Source organism: Corylus avellana, chromosome 1 (assembly GCF_965113065.1).
Source record: "Corylus avellana chromosome 1, dhCorAvel1.hap1.2, whole genome shotgun sequence".
Classification (NCBI taxonomy): Eukaryota; Viridiplantae; Streptophyta; class Magnoliopsida; order Fagales; family Betulaceae; genus Corylus; species Corylus avellana.
This window is the reverse complement of record NC_142490.1, coordinates 21,496,687-21,523,845: the sequence shown is the minus strand read 5'-3', so window position 1 is coordinate 21,523,845 and position 27,159 is coordinate 21,496,687. Positions and strand designations below refer to the sequence as shown.

Here is a 27,159-nt window from a genome sequence, read left to right as displayed (position 1 = left end):
ACAAAATATGAGGGGTACAAAAATGGCCAAATGGCCAAAGGGGTGGCAACGGCCACCCCATTTTTTTTTTAAAATTTTTTTTTATAAAAAATAAAAAGATAAAAAATTAGGGGCAATATGAAAACTTTTGAATATAATTGGTCAAATTGTAAAAATTTAAAATTTTGAGAGAATAGATTGCCAAAATTAAAATTTTAGAGATCAAATTACAAATCGCCTCAAACTTTAGAGGGTAAAATATAATTTTTCCTCGGTGAAAACTTGCCGGCCCTTATAAGGGCATAAAGCTTTAGAAATTCTTTGAAGGTGCCATCACTGCCATGGACCCCTCAAGGCATGGTGTAGGTACGCCCGTGAGTGTCCTTTCCCTATGTATTATTCAGAGAAAAAAGATAAAGATAATACTGTCTAGAATGTCGGTGAACATAAAAAAAAAGGAGAATTGCATAAATTCTTAGAGGAATCATGCAAAGTAAAAATTAAAATTAGAACAAACCCTTGTACTCCTTGAACTGAAATTAGAAAAATGGACATGAAAATGCTTACAGATGCATGAACTAAGACTGTGATCAATCAAAACATTGTGATAAATGATTTAGGGGGAAATACATTTAACACACTCCCTCCCCTAAAAGTATACATGCTTTTTCGGTTCGATTGTCACTTTTTAAACTTTTGATACAACACCGAAAAAGCATGTATACTTTTAGGGGAGGGAGTGTGTTAAATGTATTTCCTCCAAAATCATTTATCACAATGTTTTGATTGATCAGAGTCTTAGTTGCATGCATCTGTAAGCATTTTCATGTCCATTTTTCTAATTTCAGTTCAAGTAATACAAGGGTTTGTTCTAATTTTAATTTTTACTTTGCATGATTCCTCTAAGAATTTATGCAATTCTCCTTTTTTTTTATGTTCACCGACATTCTAGACAGTATTATCTTTATCTTTTTTCTCTGAATAATACATAGGGAAAGGACACTCACGGGCGTACCTACACCATGCCTTGTGGGATTATGTGTTCTAACAATATGTGGTCATAGATGTAGGATGACTGCAGATATTGGACATTTTGGAAAGGCATGGTGCAAATTTACAACCCCTTAATACAGTGACCACACCTTTTACTGACAAGGTACATCCAGATGAGTCACATCAGACAGGCCAAGGCCAACCATATATTTATGAGGAAATTTAGACAAATTCAATGTTCTAGAAAACTTTCTCATATTTGAGGTTCAAATAATTGAAGATCTAGATCCTTACAAAGCACCCAGCAATGGATTGATCAATTCCTTTGTCAGCTTTTCATGCAGTCACACTCAATTATTAACTTGGCATTATACAGAATGGGAAAATGCAACAAAGGAATTTAAGATCTTCAATTATTTGAACCTCAAATATGAGAAAGTTTTCTATGGGCAGACAGCTTAAAAACTTGTTTGAACAGTGAATTTGTCCAAATTTACCTACTTCTCATTTTGAGGATCTTCCTCTTAAGTTGCTCAGCATAGGTCTCATAATGCATTTTTACATTGAGTTTCACTGTTATTAATCCGGAGTGAGAAGGATCCTCTCTTATAACCTTATTTTTCCTTATTCAATTAAAAAATAATGCAAAGTACCAATTTTATAAAACAGTGCATAATTCATGACATTTTCACTTTGAGTCATAAATTTGTGAATTTAAAACAAAACATTTTTACACATCTCAGTTACGTTATCACCACACCTCATTGCATCATATCATCATACTTGTATACTAACCCCCACACGTAGGGATGGAGAAATTTTTTTTTTAAGGTATTTTTTGCCAATTGGCCCCTCCCAAAAAAATTTTTTGGCCCTTAGTCCCCCCCAACCTCAAAGTTGACCCGTCCCTGCTCACACGGTTGAGGCTATCTTATCATATCGGAATGACGGAACCCTATTATAGGTGATCTATAACATAAAAGTAGCCCCGCTGCAAGGCTTCGTAAACATACTAGCTATATTGTCACAACATACTGACACCCCATTACAAGGCGACCGTAACTCATATCGGAGACCCATGTCGAGAAACACAAGATTATCATTTATAATATATATTATTAGCCAACATAATAGTCAAAATGTAATTACGCTGTTCACACTATACAAATTTGTTTATTATTGTTTTCTCTCTCTTTAGAGATGCCCATAACTTCAATTTTCTCCAACAGGAAGTTCATCTGCATGCAGCACATACATCAATGGAATAGAAAAAGATAGAAACAAACTCACAGATATAAACAGATGGAGATAAAACTCCTTATTTAATTAATTAAACTTCTGCTGCACTAGAATAAGCTACAGTTTACATCATTAATTAGCCCTGCAAGTGTACGTCTTATTAATCTTCTAATTAATTAACCTTTTGATAAAAGCAAGTTGACTAAATCTTCCAAATTTCTGAATGATGAACCGTGCAGATCGGTGGCCTCCTCTGCTAATTTCTTCCACTCCAACACATTCTGCTTGATTTTCTTACCATTCTCACCTTCCATCAACTCTCTCACAATCTTCCCCACCTCCTTTCTCGTGGCATTATTCTCAATCTCCATCCCAATCCTCCACACATTGCAAGCATACCTACAATTTGTTTGCTGATCCCCAAAGAATGGACAACAAAGCAGCGGCACCCCGGCCGATAGGCCTTCAATCATTGAATTCCAACCGCAGTGTGTTAAGAACGCCCCGACGGCAGGGTGGTTCAACACCTCCTCTTGAGGGCACCAAGTAGCTATTACACCTCTTTCTTTAGTTTGTAACAAAAACTCGGGCGGCAAAATTGCGGATTTCCCAATAACTAGATCAGGCCTAACAATGAACAAAAATGGAAAGTTGCTATTTGCAAGCCCCCAAGCAAATTCAAGCAATTGTTGTTGGGTCATGACAGCTATGCTGCCAAAATTCACATATATTACTGAATTGGGTTGCTTGGAATCAAGCCAATGGAGGCACTCATCTTCTTCTTTCCATAAACTATACCCAACTGACTTCAAAGGGTCGTCATTCGGTGAGTGATTGAGTAATAGTTGGAGTGGTCCAACTGCATAAATATGAGGAAACAGAGGTGATAGAGCACCCAAAACTTTTCCCTCTAAGGCATCAAATGTATGGATTACAACTCCTGAAGCTTTTGTAGCTTTCTGCATTACTTCTATTACGATGTTAATTCTAAAGTCATTTGGATCTGTGGTTCGAATAATGCTCGGGAAATCCATCAAACGGATTTCTTTTATACCTGGAATCCAGTCTACAGTCGTTTCCAAATACCCATTTGTCAGAGAGCTCTCATCTGCATCATGGAAAATCAAAATCATGTGTTTAGAGTAAAAACTAAATCTATATTTCATTTGGGTTAATTTCTTTTATACCTTTAAGTGGTATGAGCCCTTTGTCCCTCGCCGAAGAAAGCTGGCTGCAAAGCATAAGGGCGGATGCAGAGATGGTGGAGAGCATAAGTATGGGGATTCCAAGCTTTTCTGCTGCCGTCATTGTAAACGTCATGTAAGGATCCGAGACAATGCAAGTTGGTTGGGGATTGTTGAGGTTGTCGAGGAGGTCGGAAAATGGAGGCAACATGTTGTTGGCAATGGAATCACAAAGAGAGAAGAAGCTTTGGGTGGCATCGGGATCGGAACGGGGTAGACCGTCCGGGATGGTTTGGAACCGGAAGTCCTGCAGGCCGTCTAAGGCGCCGGCACCCATGGATTTGATGAAACGTTGGTGGTTGAAGTCGGTGTTGACAAAGGTTATGTGAAAACCTTTTCGATGAAGAAGCTTTGAGAATTGAAGCATGGCTTTTATGTGGCTTTGAACTGGCAATGGAACACAGATTGCATGAGGCTTTTGCTCAGCTTCTTCTCTGTTGGAATCCATGTTCCTCTCTCCCTTTCTGTAGCAAGCATGTTGCACCTTCCTTGCATATAAATAACAAAAAAATTTACCTACGATGATAAATAGTAATTGACAGAGATTTTTTTAAAAGTGGGTTGAAAAAGTTCATTCAACTCGGTTTATAAAAATAACTTGCATTTCTTAAAGAACAGAAATTTCCTCAAAATCAGTCTGGAGGAAATATTTTTCAACCCATTTAAAATAGTGTCAAGTATTTATAAATATTTAAAACACACATTAAATTCTTAATGTCATGATTAGATTAAATTTAATGTGCGTTTTAAATGTTTATAAATATATGACACTATTTTAAATAGGTTGAAAGATATTTCTTCCGTATTGGTTTAAAGGAAATTTCTGTCATTTCTCTTAATCATGTGAAAATCACATTATATGATGTAGAGCATGTGACTTAGGATCCGGATCACCTCCAATTGAGGAGATAATTGGAGATTCTCCAATTGTCCATATGGACCGTTCATTTTGATCCAACGCACTATAGAATGCGATGTGCCCCACTAAAGTTTAAATAATAAAATATTATTAAATTTTTAAAAAGAAAAAGAAAATAAAAATAATAAAAAATTTAAATAAACTAATAAAAAATATGGGGTGGCTGGCCACCCCAGATGAGCTATGCCGGTGGCTTCGGCCACCCCCATGGGCCACAGGGGGTGGTCTGGCCACCCCCTAAGGCCAAACCCCAAAAATAATTTTTTGGGTTTGGCCTTTGGGGTGGCCGAACCACCCCCCGGGGCACTAAGGGGTGGCTTCGGTCACCCCTAACCGGTCTTTAGGGATGGCAGATGCCACCCTCTAAGGCCCCAAGGGGTGGTTTGGCCACCCACTAGGGCCAAACCCAAAAAATGAACCACCCCCTTTGGCCATGGGGGTGGCATCGGGCCTAGGGGGTGGTTCGGCCACTCCCATGGCTCATTTGGGGTTTATTAGTTTAATTAAATTTTTTATTATTTTTATTTTCTTATTAAAAATTTAATAATATTTTTTTATTTAAACTTTAGTGGGACACGTGGCATGCTCTAAGCCGTTGATAATATTGAATGGCCAAGATTAACAATTGTAGAATCTCCAATTTCTCCTCCAATGAGAGGGGATCCGGATCCTGTGACTTGATTTATCAAGTCTGACTGTGGGCCCCTGCTTTCGTTCTTTTATTGGTTGTCATTAAGTGCCTTTTGTAATTCTCTTTTATGTGAAAGTGAGCTTGAACGTATTGGGGTTTTTGGGTTTATTTGTACTATTCTTTGTACTCCATCATTTTGTTAGTGAATTTCTCCTTGATCGTCTTCTTCAGTGGATGTATGTTTGTTAAGCCGAACCACTTAAATTTTGATATCCTGTGTAACTGATTATTATTTTACTATTCTACTATTTTTCTACTTCATTTGTAACCCTAAAATTATTTTATCTCGACATATGATAATTGCCTTGCTACTGTCTATGTCTCGGACATAAATTTTCATTGCAAAGGCTAAGCTCCTATTTGTTGGGGGAAATATCGTTTTTTATTGGCATTAAATGAAAACCCCTCTTTGGGGAGAGGAAATAGGATCCTTGTCCCTTGTGGGGGGCATCACCCCGAGTGAAAGAAATTATTTATAAAGATATAGAAAAATATAAAGCTCAGACAAAGCAATAGCAGAAAAATTGCCCACCAATTTTTTTTTGAAATTCTGACCATTAATTTTTATCCAACAGCCACCATTTCACCACGTGTCCCACTCAATATAAAATAAAAAAATATTATTATTTTTTAAAAGATAAATATAAAATCAGATAATAAAAAATTAAAAATAATTATTAAAAAATATGGGGTGGCCGAACCACCCCATAGGGGGTGGTTGGCCACCCACACTAGTTCAGCCTTGGGGGTGGCTTCGGGGTGGCAGAAGCCACCCCCATGGCCCCAGGGGGTGGCCGAAAGCCATCCCCAAGGCTAAACTGGGGTGGCCGGCCACCCCATATTTTTTAATAATTATTTTTAATTTTTATTATCTTATTTTATATTTATCTTTTAAAAAATAATAATATTTTATTATTTTATATTGAGTGGAACACGTGGCAAAATGGGTAGTCAGGATTTAAAAACAATTTGTAAGCAATTTTCTCACTATTGCCGGCAATCTCAATCCGAAGAGAGGAGGTGGCCTATGTGGGAGGATGGATTCTCTCTCTCTCCTGCATCTCATAAACAATGCCATGGATTAGTCACGTAAGGGGCACAAATAATAGCATATAGCATAGGGAATCGAATAATAACGACTCTCAAAACACGCTTGACGCTTTTGTTCTTCTCAGAGCTACTCGAGCAATAATAGTTAAAATAGCAACAGAGAAAGCTTTTTCTAGACACACTAACAAATTTGTTATTTTATTCTCTACTTGCCTTTAAATATTATTATTTTTATTATTATTATATTCTTGTTAACACTTAATCAAAGGAGAAATAAACAAAAACAATAAAAAAAAAAAGTAATAATTTGGTCAAGTGAATATTTAATTTCTCTAGTGTACATGTTACACTGAATAGCACCAAATTGCTATTCACGATAGCAATAAATGTATTTTAGCTAATATGGAGCAGCTCTACTAGAGGTGACCAATTAATATCAGTTAAAGTTAGCTAATATTACCATTTTAGTTAGTCTGTTAGAGCTGCTCTTAATGAATTGATTGTAATTTATTTAAGGCAATATAGTCCACCCTATATCATCTTGCTAATTTAGGAGTGGCTAGTTGGGGAAACCTATTTAGTTAATTGATTGTGATTATTTAAGGCAATATAGATAATCTACCCTTTATCATCTCGCTAATTTAGAACTGGTAACTGTTGAGACATTTTATTGAGGAGAAATAATATTTAGTAAATTCTCATACTACTGTCATACAACTATATATATATATATATATATATATATATATAGCAGTAAAAATCAGCCATTAAATCAATAAGAGCTTATAACAAGAAGAAGCTAAATTATCAGATTTTGTTGGATTTGTCGCCTTCCATGTTTATTTCATGTTTTCCATGCTACTTCTCATGCTGATTTGTTACCTTTGGCGATTGTTAAACTGGTACCTAGCTAGCATATAACTCATTTACCCTACCAAAAAGAGGTGGAAACAATATCTATAAATGAAAAGGAAGTAGCTTCTTTAGGTACGCTCATTCAATCATGTAGCTTCTTTAAGAATATTTTGTATAAAAAAGTAAAATAATTTGTTTTGTAGTGATTTTTTTATTTGAAGAATAATAAAAAGTGATAGATGTGATGTAAAAAGTAAGAATATTGGGGTTAATTTTTTATTTTTATTTTTATTTTATTTTTATTTATTTTTTTTGGGTTTTTGGGTCCAGTCTGATCCGGCCCTTTGCCAAAAACAGCCTTTGAAAAATTGCTCAACCCGGCATATCCAACTTGTCAGATCGTCGTTACCGCAATATCGTGGAAAGTCAAGTATAGCCGCCTTTAGAAATAAAGAAAAGAGAAATCCAAATAAAGAAAAATACAACTTTTTCGGTCCCTTATTTATTTCTTGCACTATGAGTTTGTTTGGAATTGTGTTAGAGCATTCCTAGTGGTTTCACCAAATTTTACTCACCAAAATAATCAAAAGTATACTTTTCTTTATTTTAACAACTTATCTTTTTAGAGCATTCTTAGCAATCTCACTATTTTAACAATCCACTTTTATTATTTTATTTAAATATTATTTTTTCAAAGATATATATATATATATATATATATATATATATATATATTTTTTTTTACTTTTTCAAAGAATATGGAATGAGAGAAAAGTTATATTATTTTTTATTCATTTGGTGCATTTTAGGTGAAGTTGAAAATGGAAGATTTTAGTCACTTAAAATTGTCTCACCAAAATAACTAAAAAATAGTTTTGGTGAGATTGCAAGGAATGTGCCAAACAAAAACTACTTCCTTGACTATTGTACTCTAAAAATAACAAAAACGCATTTCTCAGTTGGCTAAACTACAACTGAGTCGAGATATTCAGCAGGAAAGTTAAGACTCAGTTTAGCACCGTAATTTTGTATTTGAATATCAAATGTACGCAGGTTGTCGTGTTTCAATTGTAAACAAACGTCACTCTAAATGTTATATATATATATTGCGAATGAAATATACAGAAACTTTTAAGCTGCCAAATCACAAACTCTCACATAAACATAAGGTGTTCATCTGAAAGCCTGAACTTTCCAAACTGCTAACATTTTGATAAAAGCAAGTTGACTAAATTTTCCAAATTTCTGGATGATGAACCATGTAGATCCGTGGCCTCCTCTGCTAATTTCTTCCACTCCAACACATTCTGCTTGATTTTCTTACCATTCTCTCCCTCCATCAACTTTCTCACAATCTTCTCCACCTCCTTTCTCGTGGAATTATTCTCAATCTCCATCCCAATCCTCCACACATCGCAAGCATACCTACAATTTGTTGGCTGATCCCCGAAGAATGGACAACAAAGCAATGGCACCCCGGCCGACAGGCCTTCAATCATTGAATTCCAACCACAGTGTGTTAAGAACGCCCCGACGGCGGGGTGGTTCAGCACCTCCTCTTGAGGGCACCAAGTAGCTATTAAACCTCTTTCTTTAGTTTCTAAAGAAAACTCTGGCGGCAAAATTGCTGATTCCCCAATAACTAGATCATGCCTAAGAATTAGCAGAAATGGAAAGTTGCTATTTGCAAGGCCCCAAGCAAATTCAAGCAACTGTTGTTGGGTCATGACAGCTACGCTGCCAAAATTCACATATATCACTGAATTGGGTTGCTTGGAATCAAGCCAATGGAGGCACTCATCTTCTTCTTTCCATAAGCTATACCCAACTGCCTTCAAAGGGTCGTCGTTGGGTGAGTGATTGAGTAATAGTTGGAGCGGTCCAACTGCATAAACATGAGGAAATAGAGGTGATAGAGCACCCAAAACTTCTCCCTCTAAGGCATCAAATGTATGGATTACAACTCCTGAAGCTTTTCTAGCTTTCTTCACTCCTTCGATTATGAACTTACCATCAAAATCTGATTACAATCAATTCTCATAATATTAGACTTGATTACTATCAAGGTCATTGATGGAAGAAGGAGGGTCGGTATAGGCCAAGGTCCCCTCAATTCCTTAGAAAAAAAATATTATAAGGGAAAAAAAATATTTTATGGTAAAAATTTTTACTTTCATATCCTATTGGCCCCTGGCCCCCTACCAACAAATTTTTTTGGCATATTCACTATTTTTTTTTCCCACTCAATAAATCTTTTGGCCCTTACGTACCCATTCAAACTTAGAAGCCCTAATTATATAAAAATTGTGTAGTCCCTACTAAATAAATCTTTTGGTTCTTACCCATTCAAACTTATAAGTTCTAATTGTATAAAAATTTTGTCGTTCCTACCAAATAAATCTTTGGTCCCTTACCAATTCAAACCTAGAAGCCCTAATTGTATAAAACTTTTGTAGTCCCTACCAGCAAATAGGCTAGTCCAATAGAAATGAGAAAAACAAAAAAAAAGATTAATAAGACATAAAGGTGGGTTGCTGTGAGTAAAATGAGTTATGAATTTTTTTTTTTTTTGTTACGAGTAAAAAATGAAGAAATTTGTTTATAAATGTGAAAAAATGAGTGACTTTTTTTTTGGATAGAAAGGAAACAAATAAAAAGTGTGCTGTCAAACGGGCATCCTTAAAAGTTTGTACAAGGTGTTTGCTTTTTTTTTTTTTTATTAGTATTTTATAAGAAATATATCATAGTTATTTAGTTGTTATTTAATAATTATAGTTATTTGTTCGTAAACTGCAATATTTTTTAATTTTTATTCAATAATCATAATTTGGGGTAGTCTATATATATATAGTTCATAAAAAACAACCAAAGGAACAAATTGTAAAATAAATAAATAGATAATTAAATTAAATTAAAAAAAAATATTGGTTTTGGTCCTTTTCCCATAAAATGTTCTGGGTGGAAGTGAAAGTTTCCCATTATGCTTTTAGAATAAAATCAAACTGGGAACCAATTACTAACCTTTGAGTCTTATGGCCGTAGAGAGCAGTTTGCAACGTGATGCCGAGATGGTGAGGAGCATTACTACAGGGATTCCAAGCTTTTCTGCTGCCGTTATAGTAAACGACATGAAAGCATCTGAGACAATGCAAGTAACGGGAGGATTAACGTTTGGAGTTGCAGTATTGAGATTGTTGAGGAGGTCGGAAAATGGAGGCAACATGTTTTTCGAAACGGAGTCAAAAAGAGAAATGACGTCTTGGGTGGCATTGGGATCCGAAGGGGGTAGACCGTCCGGGATGGTTTGGAAGCGGAAGTCAGGGAAGCTGTCCAAGGAGCTGCCGGAGGCATTGGATTTGATGAGACGATGGTGATTGAAGTCGGTGTTGACGAAGGTTATGTGAAAGCCTTTTTGATGGAGAAGCTTTGAAAATTTAAGCATGGCCTTTATGTGGCTTTGAAATGGCAATGGAACACAGATTGCATGAGGCTTTTGATTAGCTTCTGCTCTGTTCGAATCCATCTTCCTCTAGCTCTCCCTTTCTTTTGCAACAATGGTGCCTTGGTGCCTTCCTAGCTTATATATATATATATATATATATATATATATATATATATATAGAGTCGTGATTCACTGCACGCGGCGTGCGTAGCACACCCGTGCAGCAAAATTTTTTTTTGTTTTTTTTATTTTAAAAAAAAATTTTGCACGCGGCGTGCGTGCTCTTTATCATTACACACACACATATATATATATATATATATATATATAGGGTTTTTTTATATTGGTTGTAGAAAGGGTTGGTAATTCATTTATAAGTGTGAGAAAAAATCTCACATCTTGAGTTAACTTGCTAATTTTTATAAAAAGTTTTTTTATAGGTTCACTTTCTGTCATCTATGATTATAAACAGTTTTCAATATAGTTTTTTTTTTAGTTGCCTAGTTGAATAGGAGATGACCCTCTTTTGAGGTACAGTGTGTGGCATGAGTTAAAACTTTGGAAAAATTATATTTTAACCGTTCAAAGTTTGGAAAGATTTTCAATTTCATTTCTAAAGTTTTAAATTTGGCAATTCACTCCAAAGTTTTAAATTTTTGCAATTCGACCAATATTATTTAAAAATTTTCATATTGCTCATAATTTAAAGGGGTGGGCCGGGTGGCTACGGCCACCCCAATTTTTTTTTTTTTTTTTGTTAGAATAAAAAATTAAGGACAATATGAAAAGTTTTAGATATAATTGGTTGAATTGCCAAAATTTAAAATTTTGGGGGTGAATTGCCAAAATTAAAATTTTGAGAATTGAATTGCAAATCACTCTGAATTTTAGAGGAGTAAAATATAATTTTTTTTAAAACTTTTATGGGAGGAGAAAACCTTGCCGGGCCCTTATAAGGGCATAAAGCTTTAGAAACTCTTGAAGGTGCCATGGACCCCTCTAAGGCATGGTGTAGGTACGCCCCTGTGTACTTTCCCTATGTATTATTCAGAAAAAAAAAGATAAAGATAATACTGTCTAGAATGTCAATGAACATAAAAAAAAAAAAAAAGAAAGAAAAAAGAAGGAGAATTGCAAAAATTCTTAGAGGAATCATGCAAAGTAAAAACTAAAATTAAAACAAACCCTTGTTTTCCTTGAACTGATCAAATTAGAAAAATGGACATGAAAATGCTTACAGATGCATGCAACTAAGACTGATAAATCAAAGCATTGTGATAAATGATTTCGGGGAAAATACATTTAACACACTCCCTCCTTCAGAAGTACACATGCTTTTTCGATCTTGTCTCAAAACTTTAAAAAAGTAACAATCAAATCATCTGGAGCAAGTGGCATTGCTGTGGGGTCATGTGTTCTAAGCAAGTGGCATTGCTGTGGGGTCATGTGTTCTAAGCAAGTGGCATTGCTGTGGCGTCATGTGTTCTAACAATGGGTGAATGAAATATGTGGTCACAGAAGTGGTCACAGAATATGTGGTCATAGAAGTTGGAAAGGACTGCAGATATTGGACATTTGGAAAGGCGTGGTGCATGTGTCGCAAATTTACAACCACTTAATACAGTGACCACACCTTTTAGCTGTGGGGTCATGTGTTCTAACAATATGTGGTCATAGAAGTTGGATAGGATTGCAGATACTGGACATTTGGAAAGGAATGGTGCATGTGTCGCAAATTTACAAGGCTAAAATTTTTTTAGCGTTTTAAAATTTTCTCAACGCATCACAAAAAAATATTTATAAAAATTAATAAATATGTGCTCAAATTAATATATTATAAATTATAAATATAACATGTTGGCACTATATATATCAAAAAGACAAAAAAAAAAGTCTAAAACTATACTTTACGATCTCTTAGAAGTACAAAATCAAGTATCGAATATAAATTAAAACTCTCACCAAGTTAAATCAATCAATTCATAAACTTAAAGTTTATTCATGAACCTAAAATTTTTAAGTTAAATCACAATCTCGTAAGAGACAATCAAAATTTATAAACATTTAACAACAAAATAAACAATCATATATATATATATATATATATATATATATATATATATTAAAGTTTACCATACAATAAACAAACATTAAACAACAAAATAAACAATCAAAGTTTATCAAATAATTGAAGATCTAGATCCTTACAAAGCACCCAGCATGGGATTGATCAATTCCTTTGTCAGCTTTTCATGCAGTCAGATTCAAATTATTAACTTAGCATTATACAGAATGGGAAAATGCAACAAAAGAAATTGAAGATCTTCAATTATTTGAACCTCAAATATGAGAAAGTTTTCCATGGGCAGACAGCTAAAAAACTTGTTTGAACAGTGAATTTGTCCAAATTTACCTACTTCTCATTTTGAGGGTCTTCCTCTTAAGTTGCTCAGAACAGGCCTCACAGCATTTTTACGTTGAGTTTCACTGTTATTAAGCTGGAGTGAGAAGATCCTTTCTTATAACCTTATTTTTCCTCATTCAATTAAAAAAAGAATGCAAAGTACCAGTTTTATAAAACAGTGCATAATTCATGACATTTTCACTTTGAGTCATAAATTTGTGAATTTAAAACAAAACATTTTTACACATTTCAGTTTCGTTATCACCACACCTCATTGCATCATATTATCATACTTGTATACTAACCCGCACACGTAGGGATGGAGAAAAAAAAAATTTAAGGTATTTTTTGTCCATTGGTCATTTTTTGAAAAAATTTTGGCCTTTAGTTCCTCCCAACTTCAAAGCTGGCTCCGTCCCTACTCACACGGTTGAGGTTATCTGATCTTATTAAACAATGGAACCCTATTATAGGTGATCCATAACATAAAAGTAGCCCCGCAACAAGACACCGTAAACACACTAGCTATACCGTCACAACATACTGGCACCCATTATAAGGTGACCGTAACTCTTCGGAGACCCATGTCGAGAAACACAAGATTATCATTTATAATATAATTAGCCAACATAATAGTCAAAATGTCATCACGCTGTTCACACTATACAAATTTGTTTATTACTGTTTTCTCTCTCTTCAGAGATGCCCAGAACTTCAATTTTCTCCAACAGGAAGTTCATCTACATGCGGCACATACATCAATGGAATAGAAAAAGATAGAAACAAACTCACATATATAAACAAATGGAGATAAAACTCCTTATTTAATTAATTAAACTTCTGCTGCACTAGAATAAGCTACAGTTTACATCATTAATTAGCCCTGCAAGTGTACGTCTTATTAATCTTCTAATTAATTAACCTTTTGATAAAAGCAAGTTGACTAAATCTTCCAAATTTCTGAATGATGAACCGTGCAGATCGGTGGCCTCCTCTGCTAATTTCTTCCACTCCAACACATTCTGCTTGATTTTCTTACCATTCTCTCCCTCCATCAACTCTCTAACAATCTTCTCCACCTCCTTTCCCGTGGCATTATTCTCAATCTCCATCCCAATCCTCCACACATTGCAAGCATACCTACAATTTATTTGCTGATCCGCAAAGAATGGACAACAAAGCAATGGCACCCCGACAGGCCTTCAATCATTGAATTCCAACCGCAGTGTGTTAAGAACGCCCCGACGGCTGGGTGGTTCAACACCTCCTCTTGAGGGCACCAAGTAGCTATTACACCTCTTTCTTTAGTTTCTAAATAAAATTCCGGTGGCAAAATTGCCCATTCCCCATTAACTACATCAGGCCTAACAATGAACAAAAATGGAAAGTTGCTGTTTGCAAGCCCCCAAGCAAATTCAAGCAACTGTTGTTGGGTCATGACAGCTATGCTGCCAGAATTCACATATATTACTGAATTGGGTTGCTTGGAATCAAGCCAATGGAGGCACTCATCTTCTTCTTTCCATAAACTATACCCAACTGACTTCAAAGGGTAGTCATTGGGTGAGTGATTGAGTAATAGTTGGAGTGGTCCAACTGCATAAACATGAGGAAACAAGGTGACAGAGCACCCAAAACTTTTCCCTCTAAAGCATCAAATGTATGGATTACAACTCCTGAAGCTTTTGTAGCTTTCTCCATTACTTCCATTACGATGTTAATCCTAAAGTCATTTGGATCTGTGGTTCGAATAATCCTCGGGAAATCTAACAAACGGATGTCTTTCATACCTGGAATCCAGTCTACAGTCGTTTCCAAGTACCCATTTGTCAGAAAGCTCTCATCTGCATCATGGAAAATCAAAATCATGTGTTTAGAGTAAAAACTAAATCTATAATTCATTTGGGTTAATTTCTTTTATACCTTTAAGTGGTATGAGCCCTTTGTCCCTCGCCGAAGAAAGCTGGTTGCAAAGCATAAGGGCGGATGCAGAGATGGTGGAGAGCATAAGTATGGGGATTCCAAAGTTTTCTGCTGCCGTCGTAAACGTCATGTAAGGATCCGAGACAATGCAAGTTGGTTGGGGATTGTTGAGGTTGTCGAGGAGGTCGGAAAATGGATTATCAAGTTTCTGGTCAACGCCCACACGCAATAGCTGCCCAACAAGAGAAAAAAAATAAAAAATAACAAAATATCCAGGCCAGTTGTAACCTATGCAACCCCAGTTCATACAAGTTTATGCTTAATTTGAAAATGACACTATTTTTTTTAAGGGTGTGTTTGCATAGATTAAAAGTGGGATTTTAAATCAAATAGTAGAAAACTGATTGTTTGTGATTGTGATTTTTAAAAATTTTGATTTGTTCAAATCGTAGGTAAATATGTGCTTTTTTGAAAGAGTAATTCTATTTAGTAGACTCTCATATGATTGTCATATAACTATGATGATGTACCAGTGAAAATCGGTCTTTGTTGGATCAACAAGGGCTTGTAAAAATAAAAATCAATGATTGAAATTTACTGCCAAATCATCATAGTTGTATGCCAGTCATATGAGAGTTTATTAAATATCATTTCTCTTTTGAAAACGCACAATTTTAAAGGCCAAAATAAACGCTTAAATGTGTATTTAAAAATCACATTTTCAAATTGTCTATTCAAAATTGCTATTTTAAAATTGCACTTTTTGACATCACAATTCCAAACGGATCCTAAATTGGGTGGGAGGAATTTTTTTTTTTAAACTTAGTATATAAAAATGACGTGTGTCCACATGTAAAAGTCACGTGCTTTTTCAATAAAATTTCTTGCAAAAAGAGTAATGATACTCTTCACAGTCCTTTCATATTGATTAAAGCAACGTGTTTTACGTGTTACATACGTGATAAGAATGATAAATAAGCGTGAAGATAAGTAGGATTAACCTTTAAAAAATTATCCCAATACCTGCATCAGTTGATTCAGTTTGATGATGAGTAGACCCCCAAAATCAAATAGCTTGGTAAAGGGGATAATGATAGTTTAACAAGGCCTTCCTTTGGTCAACAAAGCACTACAAATTTGACAGAATGACAGAAACTTAACAATGGCAGTTGATCTGTGCACGACAAGCTACGCAGCAGACCATCAGACTAATTTGAGGAATCAAATCTAGACATCTCCAATTTCAGCATAAACATGTCTCAAATTTATGCATTACATGTCTTTCTTCTATGTCTCATTCTTCTCAAGAACCATATAGATGTAAGAAAAAGGGAAAAATAAATAAATAAATAGAACAGATAATGAACACTGCATTAGACAAATTTTCAGCTCTGTTTTTTACCCAACATTTAATTTGTGCATAAACATATATACATTAGCATACTCTCTGAAATCATCTTGCATTAGGAAATCTACCCACCAATATGACACCCTTGAGCTAAAAATCACCCACAAAAAAGAAAAAAAAAAAAAAAAATTATTTCGAAATTCACCAATTTGATCTCGATAACAAATTATTTCGAAATTTTCGGTTAATTTCAGCCGGTGAATCATTTAATCGTAGGCTTTTTTAATTGGGCCAATATTATTTTTAAAATGGCAAAAAATTAGCTATTTTGGGGGTTCAAATTATTTTTTTTGGGCTAAAATAACTTATTGAACAGAAGATGCAAACAATAAGAATATAAGATGCAAAAAACTTACCAAATACTTTTAACAAAACATCACTCTGCAAAGTCCATCCGTCAAAGCCTTAATCCGTCTCAAATTTGGCGGTTCAGTTAACTGACAACAAAAATTTTATATCGATTGACCGAACCGACGTCAGTATAAAAAATTCATACTGATTTTCGACTCGCATAAGTCGGTTGACTGTTAATCGATCGGTAGGTGATCGGTAACTATAAGCGGTAGGTGGTTAATTTGCCCACCCCTAGTGCTACAAAAGGGAAAAAAATTAAATAAATAAATTGAACTTGTTAGGATTGAAAACTAGCGTTAGCTTATAGCTATGATACTAGGAAAGAAAAGATAATCAATGGGAAAAATTAAGATAGCAGAAATAAAACAAAACAAATACAAAAAATTTTAGGTGGTTCGGTTTATGACTTATGTCTATAGGATAAAGCCTAAATACTACATTTTGCTCTTATTCCTTGATAAAATTTATAATGCATAAAGCTCATATTTATTAGAGACGAGAATTATGGTTGGTGAGAATAATACAATCAAATATCTAAAATTAAACCCCTTATTATATGCTAACAACATGTACGCTAGTTTTTGCACATTTTCTTGCCTACACTTCGCTTATACATATTCTCAAGTTCCCTTTAAATAACTTAAGCATCATAAGTGGTTTTGCCGTCACCACCAACATGCCATTCTGACCCTTGGCCTTTTTGCAAGTCTCCAACTTCGAACATTATACGTGCGTGATGATTATAGTACTGCTTATGAAATGATATAAATATGCTGTATGTTATTGCTTTGATAACGTTTTCATGTATTGAGGAATTTTATGGGGTCCGAACTGTTACACACACATATATATAGAGGCATCATAAATACTTAATAATATAAACTGATGGCAAAATAAAATATGCACAATTAATAGGGTCTAATTAGTACATCGGCTAAAAAGAATTAAAGGTGTTGCATTTTAATTAGTACATCGGCTAAAAAAGACATGCCTAGTTCTCACATTTCCAAATAAATTTCTGTACTACTACACTAATAAATTATGTGCCTACCTCTTAAATGCACTAATTAATTTCAGTATTTTTATCTTTTATTCGTCATTTTGTTTTTTTATAGGTTTATTTTGTTGTAAAGTCTTAGTGTTGCTAGTTTCTATAAAAAGTTTTTTATATGTTTATTTTCTGTCATCTATGATTATAAACAGTTTCTATATAGTTTATTTTTGAGGTAACTTCACTGAAGACCCCTGAACTTCTATCCGATTTGACAAATCCTTCCAAACTTCAAAATTTCTCAATTTAGTCTTTGAACTTTCAATTGCAATCAATTTGGATTCCTCCGCTAGATTTTAAACATCACATGACGTTTATACTCCTGATTTTTTTTATAAAATTTCAACTTTACCCTTAATTCCAAAACTTTTTTTATTAAAAAAAAAAGAAAATCAAGGATATTTTGGTCTTTTTTGGTATTTCTAAACCTTAAATTTGACGGAGGGGTTCAAATTGAGAGCAATTGAAAGTTCAGAGAATTAAATTGAAAAATTTTGAAGTTTTGGGGCTTCGTCAAATCGAGTGAAAGTTCAGGGGTCTTCAGTGAAGTTATCATTTTTTTTTTTTTTAGTTGCCTAGTTGAATAGGAGATGACCGTTTTTTGAGAAAATTACATTTTATCCCCCTAAAAGTTTGGAACGATTTTCAATTCGACTTCCAAAGTTTCAATTTTGGCAATCTACCCACTCAAAAGTTTCAATTTTTTGCAATTCGACCAATATTATCGCAAAGTTCCCATATTGCCCCTAATTTTTATTTTTTATATAAAAAAAAAATAAAAATAAAAAATTGGGGTGCAAAAATGGCCAAAGAGCCACCCCAAATTTTTTTTTTTCATAAAAAATAAAAGATTAGGGGCAATAGGGGAAGTTTTGGATACAATTTATCAAATTGCAAAAATTTGAAACTTTGAGGGGGTGGATTGCCAAAATTGCAAAAAAAATAAAATAAAAATTAAGGTATGTTTTGCCAATTGGTCCCTTCCCAAAAAGATTTTAGTCCTTAGTCCCCCAACCTCAAAGCTGGCTCCATTCCTACTCACACGGTTGAGGTTATCTTATCGTATCGGAACGATGGAACCCTATTATAGGTGATATATAACATATAAGCAGCCCCGCTACAAGGCATCATAAACATACTAGCTATATATACTGTCACAACATACTGGCATCCCATTACAAGGTGACTGTAACTCATATCAGAGACCCAAGTCGAAAAACACAAGATTATCATTTATAATATTATTAGCCAACATAATAGTCAAAAATGTAATTACGCTGTTCACACTATACAAATTTGTTTATTATTGTTTTCTCTCTCTTCAGAGATGCCCATAACTTCAATTTTCTCCAACAGGAAGTTCATCTACATGCGGCACATCCATCAATGGAATAGAAAAAGATAGAAACAAATGGAGATAAAACTCCTTATTTAATTAATTAAACTTCTGCTGCACTAAAATAAGCTACAGTTTACATCATTAATTAGCCCTGCAAGTGTCTTGTTAATCTTCTAATTAATTAACCTTTTGATAAAAGCAAGTTGACTAAATCTTCCAAATTTCTGAATGATGAACCATGCAGATCCGTGGCCTCCTCTGCTAATTTCTTCCACTCCAACACATTCTGCTTGATTTTCTTACCATTCTCTCCCTCCATCAACTCTCTCACAATCTTCCCCACCTCCTTTCTTGTGGCATTATTCTCAATCTCCATCCCAATCCTCCACACATTGCAAGCATACCTACAATTTGTTTGCTGATCCCCAAAGAATGGACAACAAAATAACGGCACCCCGGCCGACAGGCCTTCAATCATTGAATTCCAACCGCAGTGTGTTAAGAACACCCCGACTGCGGGGTGGTTCAACACCTCCTCTTGAGGGCACCAAGTAGCTATTACACCTTTTTCTTTAGTTTCTAACAAAAACTCCGGCGGCAAAATTGCGGATTCACCAATAACTAGATCAGGCCTTACAATGAACAAAAATGGAAAGTTGCTATTTGCAAGCCCCCAAGCAAATTCAAGCAACTGTTGTTGGGTCATGACAGCTATGCTGCCAAAATTCACATATATCACTGAATTGGGTTGCTTGGAATCAAGCCAATGGAGGCACTCATCTTCTTCTTTCCATAAACTATACCCTACTGCCTTCAAAGGGTCGTCGTTGGGTGAGTGATTCAGTAATAGTTGGAGTGGTCCAACTGCATGAACATTAGGAAACAGAGGTGACAGAGCACCCAAAACTTTTCCCTCTAAGGCATCAAATGTATGGATTACAACTCCTGAAGCTTTTGTAGCTTTCCCCATTACTTCCATTGCGATGTTAATGTTAATTGTAAAGTCATTTGGATCTGTGGTTCGAATAAAGCTCGGGAAATCCATCAAACGGATGTCTTTCATACCTGGAATCCAGTCTACAGTCGTTTCCAAATACCCATTTGTCAGAAAGCTCTCATCTGCATCATGGAAAATCAAAATCATGTGTTTAGAGTAAAAACTAAATCTATATTTCATTTGGCTTAATTTCTTTTATACCTTTAAGTGGTATGAGCCCTTTGTCCCTCGCCGAAGAAAGCTGGTTGCAAAGCATAAGGGAGGATGCAGAGATGGTGGAGAGCATAAGTATGGGGATTCCAAGCTTTTCTGCTGCCGTCATTGTAAACGTCATGTAAGGATCCGAGACAATGCAAGTTGGTTGGGGATTGTTGAGGTTGTCGAGGAGGTCGGAAAATGGAGGCAACATGTTGTTGGCAATGGAATCACAAAGAGAGAAGATGCTTTGGGTGGAATCGGGATCGGAATGGGGTAGACCGTCCGGGATGGTTTGGAACCGGAAGTCCGGCAAGCCGTCTAAGGTGCCGGCACCCATGGATTTGATGAAACGTTGGTGGTTGAAGTCGGTGTTGACAAAGGTTATGTGAAAACCTTTTTGATGAAGAAGCTTTGAGAATTTAAGCATGGCTTTTATGTGGCTTTGAACTGGCAATGGAACACAGATTGCATGAGGCTTTTGCTCAGCTTCTTCTCTCTTGGAGTCCATGTTCCTCTCTCCGTTTCTGTAGAAAGCACGTCGCATCTTCCTTGCATATAAATAGCAAAAAAATTTACCTATGATGATAAATAATAATTGACACAGGTTTTTTTAAAACTAGGTTGAAAGAGTTCATTCAACTCGGTCTATAAAAATATCTTGTATTTCTTAAAAGGAAAGAAATTTCCTCCAAACCAATCTGGAGGAAATATCCTCCAACCCATTTAAAATAGTGTCAAGTGTCTATAAACATTTAAAACGCACATTAAATTATTAACGTTATGAATAGCAGTTTACTAACTTTGACTAAATTTAATGTGCGTTTTAAATGTTTATAAATACTTAGCACTATTTTAAATGGATTAAAAGATATTTCTTCCAGACTGATTTAAAGGAAATTTCTATCATTTCTCTTAATCATGTGAAAATCACATTATCTGATGTAGAGCATGTGACTTGGGATCTGGATCCCTTCCAAGTTCCAATTGAGGGAATAATTGGAGATTCTCTAATTGTTCATTTGGATCCAACGCACTACAAAATGTCACGTGTCCCACTAAAGTTTAAATAATAAAATATTATTAAATTTTTAAAAAGAAAATAAAAATAAAAATAATAAAAAATTTAAATAAACTAATAAAAAATATGGGATGGCCAGCCACCCTAAATGAGCCATGGGAGTGGCTTTGGCCACTCCCATGGGCCGGTTGGGGGTGGCTGAACCACCCCTTGGGGGCCCTAGGAGCCACCCCTTGTGGCCAAGGGAGTGGCTTTGGCCACCCCCAACTGGTCTTTGAGGGTGGCGTCCCCAGGGGGTGGTTCGGCCACCCCCAACCGGCCCATGGGGGTGGCCGAAGGCTCATCTGGGGTGGCCGGCCACCCCATATTTTTTATTCGTTTAATTAAATTTTTTATTATTTTTATTTCTATTTTCTTTTTAAAATTTTAATAATATTTTATTATTTAAAATTTAGTGGGACATGTGGCATGCTTTGAGCCGTTAGATAATATTGAATGGCCAAGATTAATATTTAGAGAATCTCTAATTTTTCCTACAATGGAAGGGGATTCAGATCCTATGACTTGTTTTATCCGGTCTGACCGTGGGCCCCAGCTTTTGTTCTTTTATTGGTTGCCATTAAGTGCCTTTTGTCTCTTCTTAGTTTTTCACTTCTTTTGCCATGAAGCATTTTTAGCGGCAATTTTTATATACATATATATATGTGATTGAAATAACAAAAAAATGCTTCTTTTAGAGAGAGAAGCTCCTCCCTCTCTCTAAGAGAAGCTTTCCACCTCCTTTTGAGGTTCTCCTTCCACCTTGTGTGGCTGCCTGAGGGAGGAGGGATGGAATTTTTTCCCTCCCTCCTCCCTTCCACCCTTGTTCTCCTTCATTTTCTTTTATTTTTCTTTTGTTTTTCCCTGTGCTCTGTTTTGTTTCCTGTCTTTTTTTCCCCTTCACAATAGCTCCCATTGCTCCTCAACCATCACTGTTCAGAACAGTCCCATCTCCACCACAGATCGGTTGAGCCCAGCCTCCACCTGCCATCCATCAACCTCCCCAACCCCCAAACTGATGTTTCTCGATTTGGTTTTTTCAAAACCTGATCTGTCAACATCAGTTCGCTCCTCCATCACACATACCTCACCACGATGCTCTACAGCCTCCCCGCTCCCCAACGCAACCATCTGAACCTCCGTCCGGACAACACTCGCCGAAGCGTGAGCCACACGTGCCTGAGAGTGGATCTCACTCGCGAACGCGTGGTACACATACTCCGAAGTGTGGACAGCTGTCATCCACGTGTCGCTACTCTGATCTGTCCTTCGCCCGCCTACCTCCACCCCTACCGGTGTTTTATGGTTTTTTGCTCCTTTGATTTTGGCCCTCCAATCTCCATCACCGGCGTGTGTACTTCACACTCCGATGAATGGCTTACACTCGCCGGCCCAGAATCTCGCTCTATTGCTGATGCTGCTGAAGGGTTTTTGCTTTCTTTATTGTATTTTGCTTTGCTTTGTGTCTTGTATTTCTGTTTGTTGTGTTTTGTTGTTTTTTTGTGGGTATTTATCTCCTTAAGCTACTCTAGTTTGATTTTTTTGTGGAGATTGCTTCATCAACCGGAGATTGGTACTCCCCTACAACAGATCCTGATGGGAATTCATTGCCTCTCCTTCAACAACTTCCTTTTGGAGGGTGTTGTTGTTTCAAAGCTAGTCAGGTCTTTGGCTTGCTTAAAACACTACTTTGATGGTGCCATTTCTTGGTCTGTTGACCAAGATCCAGAGGATCGGGCCATTTTTTGGCCCATTTCCTATTTGTTTGTATTTTCTGCATTGTATTATTATTTTGGGTTTGTTGTTGGGGAGCCCAATCCTATTCCGGCTTTTTGATTCATGTACCCTTTCCTTATTTGCTCAGAAAATTATATATATATATATTTGATTGATGCCATGTGGTCAAGAGATTTGAGGGACAGCAGCACTTCGTAGAGAGAAAAAAAATTAGAGAATGAAGAGAGGTCAGTAGCTCTGAAACTCTTGGAGAATTAAGAGATTATTCTCTTTTGTGTGAAAGTGAGCTTGGGTGTATTGAGACTTTTGGGTTTAAGTGGTTTATTTGTACTACTTTTTGTACTCTATCATTTTGTTAGTGAATTTTTTCTGGATTGTTTCTGCCAGTGGATATAGGCTTGTTAAACCGAACCACTTAAATTTTGATGTCCTGTGTGATTGATTGTTATTTTATTATTTTGCTATTTTTCTGCTTCATCTGTGATCCTAGGATTATTTTATCTCAACATATGATAATTGCTATGTCTCGGACATAAATTTTCATTGCATAGGCCTGTTTGTTGGGGGAAATTTAGTTTTTTATTGGCATTAAATGAAACCCCTCTTCGGGGAGAGGAAATAGGATCCTTGTCCCTTGTGGGGGACATCACCCTGAGTGAAAGAAATTATTTATAAAGATATAGGAAAATATAAAGCTCAGACAAAGCAAAGGAGAGAGGAGGTGGCCTATGGGGGAGGGTGGATTCTCTGTGTCTCTCCTGCATCTCATAAACAATGCCATGGATTAGTCGCGTAAGGGGCACAAATACTAGCATATAGCATAGGGAATCGAATAATAACGACTCTCAAAACACGCTTGACGCCTCCGTTCTTCATATCGAGCAATAATAGTTAAAATAGCAATAGAGAAAGCTTTTTCAATACACACTTGCCTTTAAATATTATTATTTTTATTATTATTATATTCTTGTTAACACTTAATCAAAGGAGAAACAAACAAAAACAATAAACAAACAAAAAAAGTAATAATTTGGTCAAGTGAATATTTAATTTCTCTAGTGTACATGTTATAGTGAATAACACCAAATTGTTATTCACTATAACAATAAATGTATTTTAGCTAATATGGAGCAGCTATACTGGAGCAATTAATATAGTTAAAGTTAGCTAATATTACCATTTTAGTTTGTCTGTTAGAGCTGCTCTTAATGAATTGATTGTAATTTATTTAAGGCAATAGAGTCCACCCTATATCATCTTGCTAATTTAGAAGTGGCTAGTTGGGGAAACCTATTTAGTTGATTGTGATTATTTAAGGCAATATAGATAGTCTACCCTTTATCAACTTGCTAATTTAGAACTGATAAATGTTGAGACATTTTATTGAGGAGAAATAATATTTAGTAAAATCACATATTACTGGCATACAACTATAATGATATATATGGCAGTGAAAATCTGTCATTGAATCAATAAGGCTTATAACAAGAAGAAGCTAAATTATCAGATTTTGTTGGATTTGTCACCTTCCATGTTTATTTCATGTTTTCCATGCTACTTCTCATGCTGATTTGTTACCTTTGGTGATTGTTAAACTGGTTCCTAGCTAGCATATAACTCATTTACCCTACCAAAAAGAGGTGGAAACAATATATCTATAAATGAAGAGGAAGTAGCTTCTTTAGGTACGCTCATTCAATCATTTAGCCAATACTCTACCCGTTTAGTCTCATTTTTCCTTTCCTTCATCTATTCTTTATTGACTTAAGAATCAGAGATGGTTCCACCAACACCCTTGGTGAGCCTTTCTGACCTTTCAGTATTCTTTGTAGATCTCCTATGCCAAGCGTTTCGTGTGTGGCCATTGTTTTAACAGTTGGCACCTTTTTTCAAGGCTTCCTATGTGACCTCTACTATCTCCCTCTCTCAAAATAGGTGGTACCATAATTGGGCACCACTTTCAAGGTGGTAGGCTGCTAAGGATAGCCTCTTGTCCTCATTGGTCCTATGAAATTTGAAAAATTGCTCGGTCCAGCATATCCAACTCGTCAGATCCTTGTTATCGCAATATCGTGGAAAGTCCAGTTTAACCACCTTTAGAAATAAAGAAAAGACAAACCCAAATAAGGAAAAATACAGTTTTTTCAGTCCCTTATTGATTTCTTGCTCTATGAGTTTGTTTGGAATTGTGTTAGAGCATTCCTAATAACCTCACCAAATTTTACTCACCAAAATGATCAAAAGTATATTTCTCTCTATTTTAACAACTCAACTCACCTCACTACAAAAAAAAAAAAAAAAAAAAAAAAAAAAAAAAAAATTTCCTGACATGCATTTTTTGACATGTTAGGTGGTTTGACACATTAGAAAATGTTATTGACGTGGCTTTTTTGACGTGTGTCAGGCGTTAAAATTTTGGGCGTCAGAAACGAAAAATTTCTGATGTGTTAGATGTAACACATCAGAATTTTTTTATGTGTCAAAATTGGCATGTCAGAAAATTTTTTGACGTGTTAGATTTAGCATGTCAGAAATCTTTCTAATGTGCCTATCCTGACATGTCAAAAAAATTTCTAATGTGTCATTTTATCACGTCAAAAAATTTGGTGATTTTTAAAAACTTGTTTTTTCCCCCACCCCTATATATTTTTTGAATTTTTTAGAGGCTGTACCCGAATTTTGAATTACAATTAACCTGATATACAATTTATTCATCGATCCATGCAAATAACATAATCCATATCCATCAACGTCGATCACAGACTATCAACCAAAACTAGCTTCAAGACACAAATAATGACATATATACCAAGTGCAAATGGCCAACCACAAATAACATAATATACACCAATAAAACTATCTATGTTATCATATATATCTAACTACGTACATCAAGAAAACTATCACAAATTCAATTACATCAACAAAATAACTTATGTACAACAAGTGTGAATGGCCAACCAGACGTTCAATGCATATCATCGACATCGACCTAAGGCCCCTTTACATGATATCCACTACCTGCAAATGATAAAACAAACAATCACCAAACAATATTCACCAAACAAATGATATCCACTAGCTGCAAATGGTAAAACAAACAATCATTGAGCAACGTCACTATGTAAACAAAGGACATCATACTCAACAAATTCAGATTTATATCTACACCCCCAATATATTTTCGTGATCAAATCAAATGTACCAAACAATATTCTACAAGGACCATAGTGGTCAATCTCATAATACCAAACACTTCAAATGCAAACCTCTAACCCACATCCACCACCAAACCAAATTCAACAGGATTAACAAAATCATTAATGAGAATGACTACAACATATCCAAACTCTAAATTTAGAAGTGCACACACACACACACACAGACACACACACACACACATATATATATATAACCACATTGACCATTAAAAATGTCATTACCTGATCCACTATTGACCGACGATAACATAATCGCAAAGGGTGGGGAAGCTCTGTTTGACGCGGAGCTTTACTGCATCATTTCCTCGAGCTGGCGAAAATGAGCGTCAAACATTGCCATCATTCGAGCCTCCTTTGCAGCCAACTCCGCATTGTTCGCAGTCATCTGCTCTGCCACTTGCTGAGCTACCCGCGCAGCTGTCTGGTCCCGCTTTGCGGCCAACAAGGCATCTATCTCTGCCTTGTGCTTTGCTCTTTCCACCTCAAGCGCTCTGTCAAGACTTTCTTGTGAGATCATGGAGTGCCTGATGTTTTGTGACCGTGCTTGTGACGGTGTATAGTATGAGTGAATGTAGCCCCGCACAGGTAGAATATTCGGTCCAGCCTGCCAAACCCTGCCAGCGTACTCAGGCTTATTTCCAAGCGCCTGGGCGTACACGTTGTTCGGCGCCCACTTGACCGACCCCTCTATCATGCTCGAAGATGCTGCAGGGTCGGTGGGTATAAGCTCCACCATCCTCTCCTATATGTTACATTAATTATTGGGTTAGTAGGTCATACAACTATTAATCACAAATAAACTATCACATATATAAGCAAAACAACATATGAAAGATGAGTAGCATACACATCTCTCCTTGACATTTGTCATTTGGATATGCACCATCCTTCTTTTTGTGTGTGTGGATGTAATTTTGTGCACGAGTCGGAGGAGTGCCCACACATATTGTCTGTCGACAAAATAGAACATACAGATATGTTCTTATAGATGTAAACAATAATATATATATATATATATATATATATATATATATATATATATATATATATATATATAT

At 35.7% G+C, this 27,159-nt stretch overlaps 3 protein-coding genes and 1 pseudogene across 5 annotated transcripts; all 4 read right to left on the bottom strand.

Moving 5' to 3' along the window:
- Positions 1-2,267: 2,267 nt before the first annotated feature.
- On the bottom strand, positions 2,268-4,008 carry LOC132170711 (7-deoxyloganetin glucosyltransferase). Its single transcript, XM_059581792.2, has 2 exons — positions 3,399-4,008; positions 2,268-3,319 (listed from the first exon to the last, which is right to left on the bottom strand). The coding sequence occupies exons 1-2, from the start codon at positions 3,901-3,903 to the stop codon at positions 2,388-2,390; spliced, it is 1,437 nt and encodes a 478-aa protein (XP_059437775.2). The 5' UTR covers positions 3,904-4,008; the 3' UTR covers positions 2,268-2,387.
- A 4,043-nt stretch (positions 4,009-8,051) lies between these two features.
- Positions 8,052-10,562, bottom strand: LOC132172405 (7-deoxyloganetin glucosyltransferase-like). 2 transcript variants are annotated; one of them, XM_059583900.2, is made up of 2 exons: positions 9,992-10,562; positions 8,052-8,990 (listed from the first exon to the last, which is right to left on the bottom strand). In XM_059583900.2, exons 1-2 carry the CDS (start codon positions 10,491-10,493, stop codon positions 8,173-8,175), a joined length of 1,320 nt encoding a protein of 439 aa, XP_059439883.2. In that variant the 5' UTR covers positions 10,494-10,562; the 3' UTR covers positions 8,052-8,172. The 2 variants fall into 2 exon arrangements, with proteins under 2 accessions (XP_059439883.2, XP_059439884.2); XM_059583901.2 differs by having other exon boundaries at positions 8,052-8,855.
- Positions 10,563-13,613: 3,051 nt separating this feature from the next.
- Positions 13,614-15,768, bottom strand: LOC132169437 ((R)-mandelonitrile beta-glucosyltransferase pseudogene; annotated as a pseudogene). The gene is made up of 3 exons (XR_015911655.1): positions 15,763-15,768; positions 14,740-14,971; positions 13,614-14,660 (listed from the first exon to the last, which is right to left on the bottom strand). The product of XR_015911655.1 is annotated as a (R)-mandelonitrile beta-glucosyltransferase pseudogene (transcript).
- A 3,189-nt stretch (positions 15,769-18,957) lies between these two features.
- On the bottom strand, positions 18,958-20,630 carry LOC132169436 (7-deoxyloganetin glucosyltransferase-like). Its single transcript, XM_059580470.2, has 2 exons — positions 20,090-20,630; positions 18,958-20,010 (listed from the first exon to the last, which is right to left on the bottom strand). The coding sequence occupies exons 1-2, from the start codon at positions 20,628-20,630 to the stop codon at positions 19,073-19,075; spliced, it is 1,479 nt and encodes a 492-aa protein (XP_059436453.2). The 3' UTR covers positions 18,958-19,072.
- Positions 20,631-27,159: the final 6,529 nt, after the last annotated feature.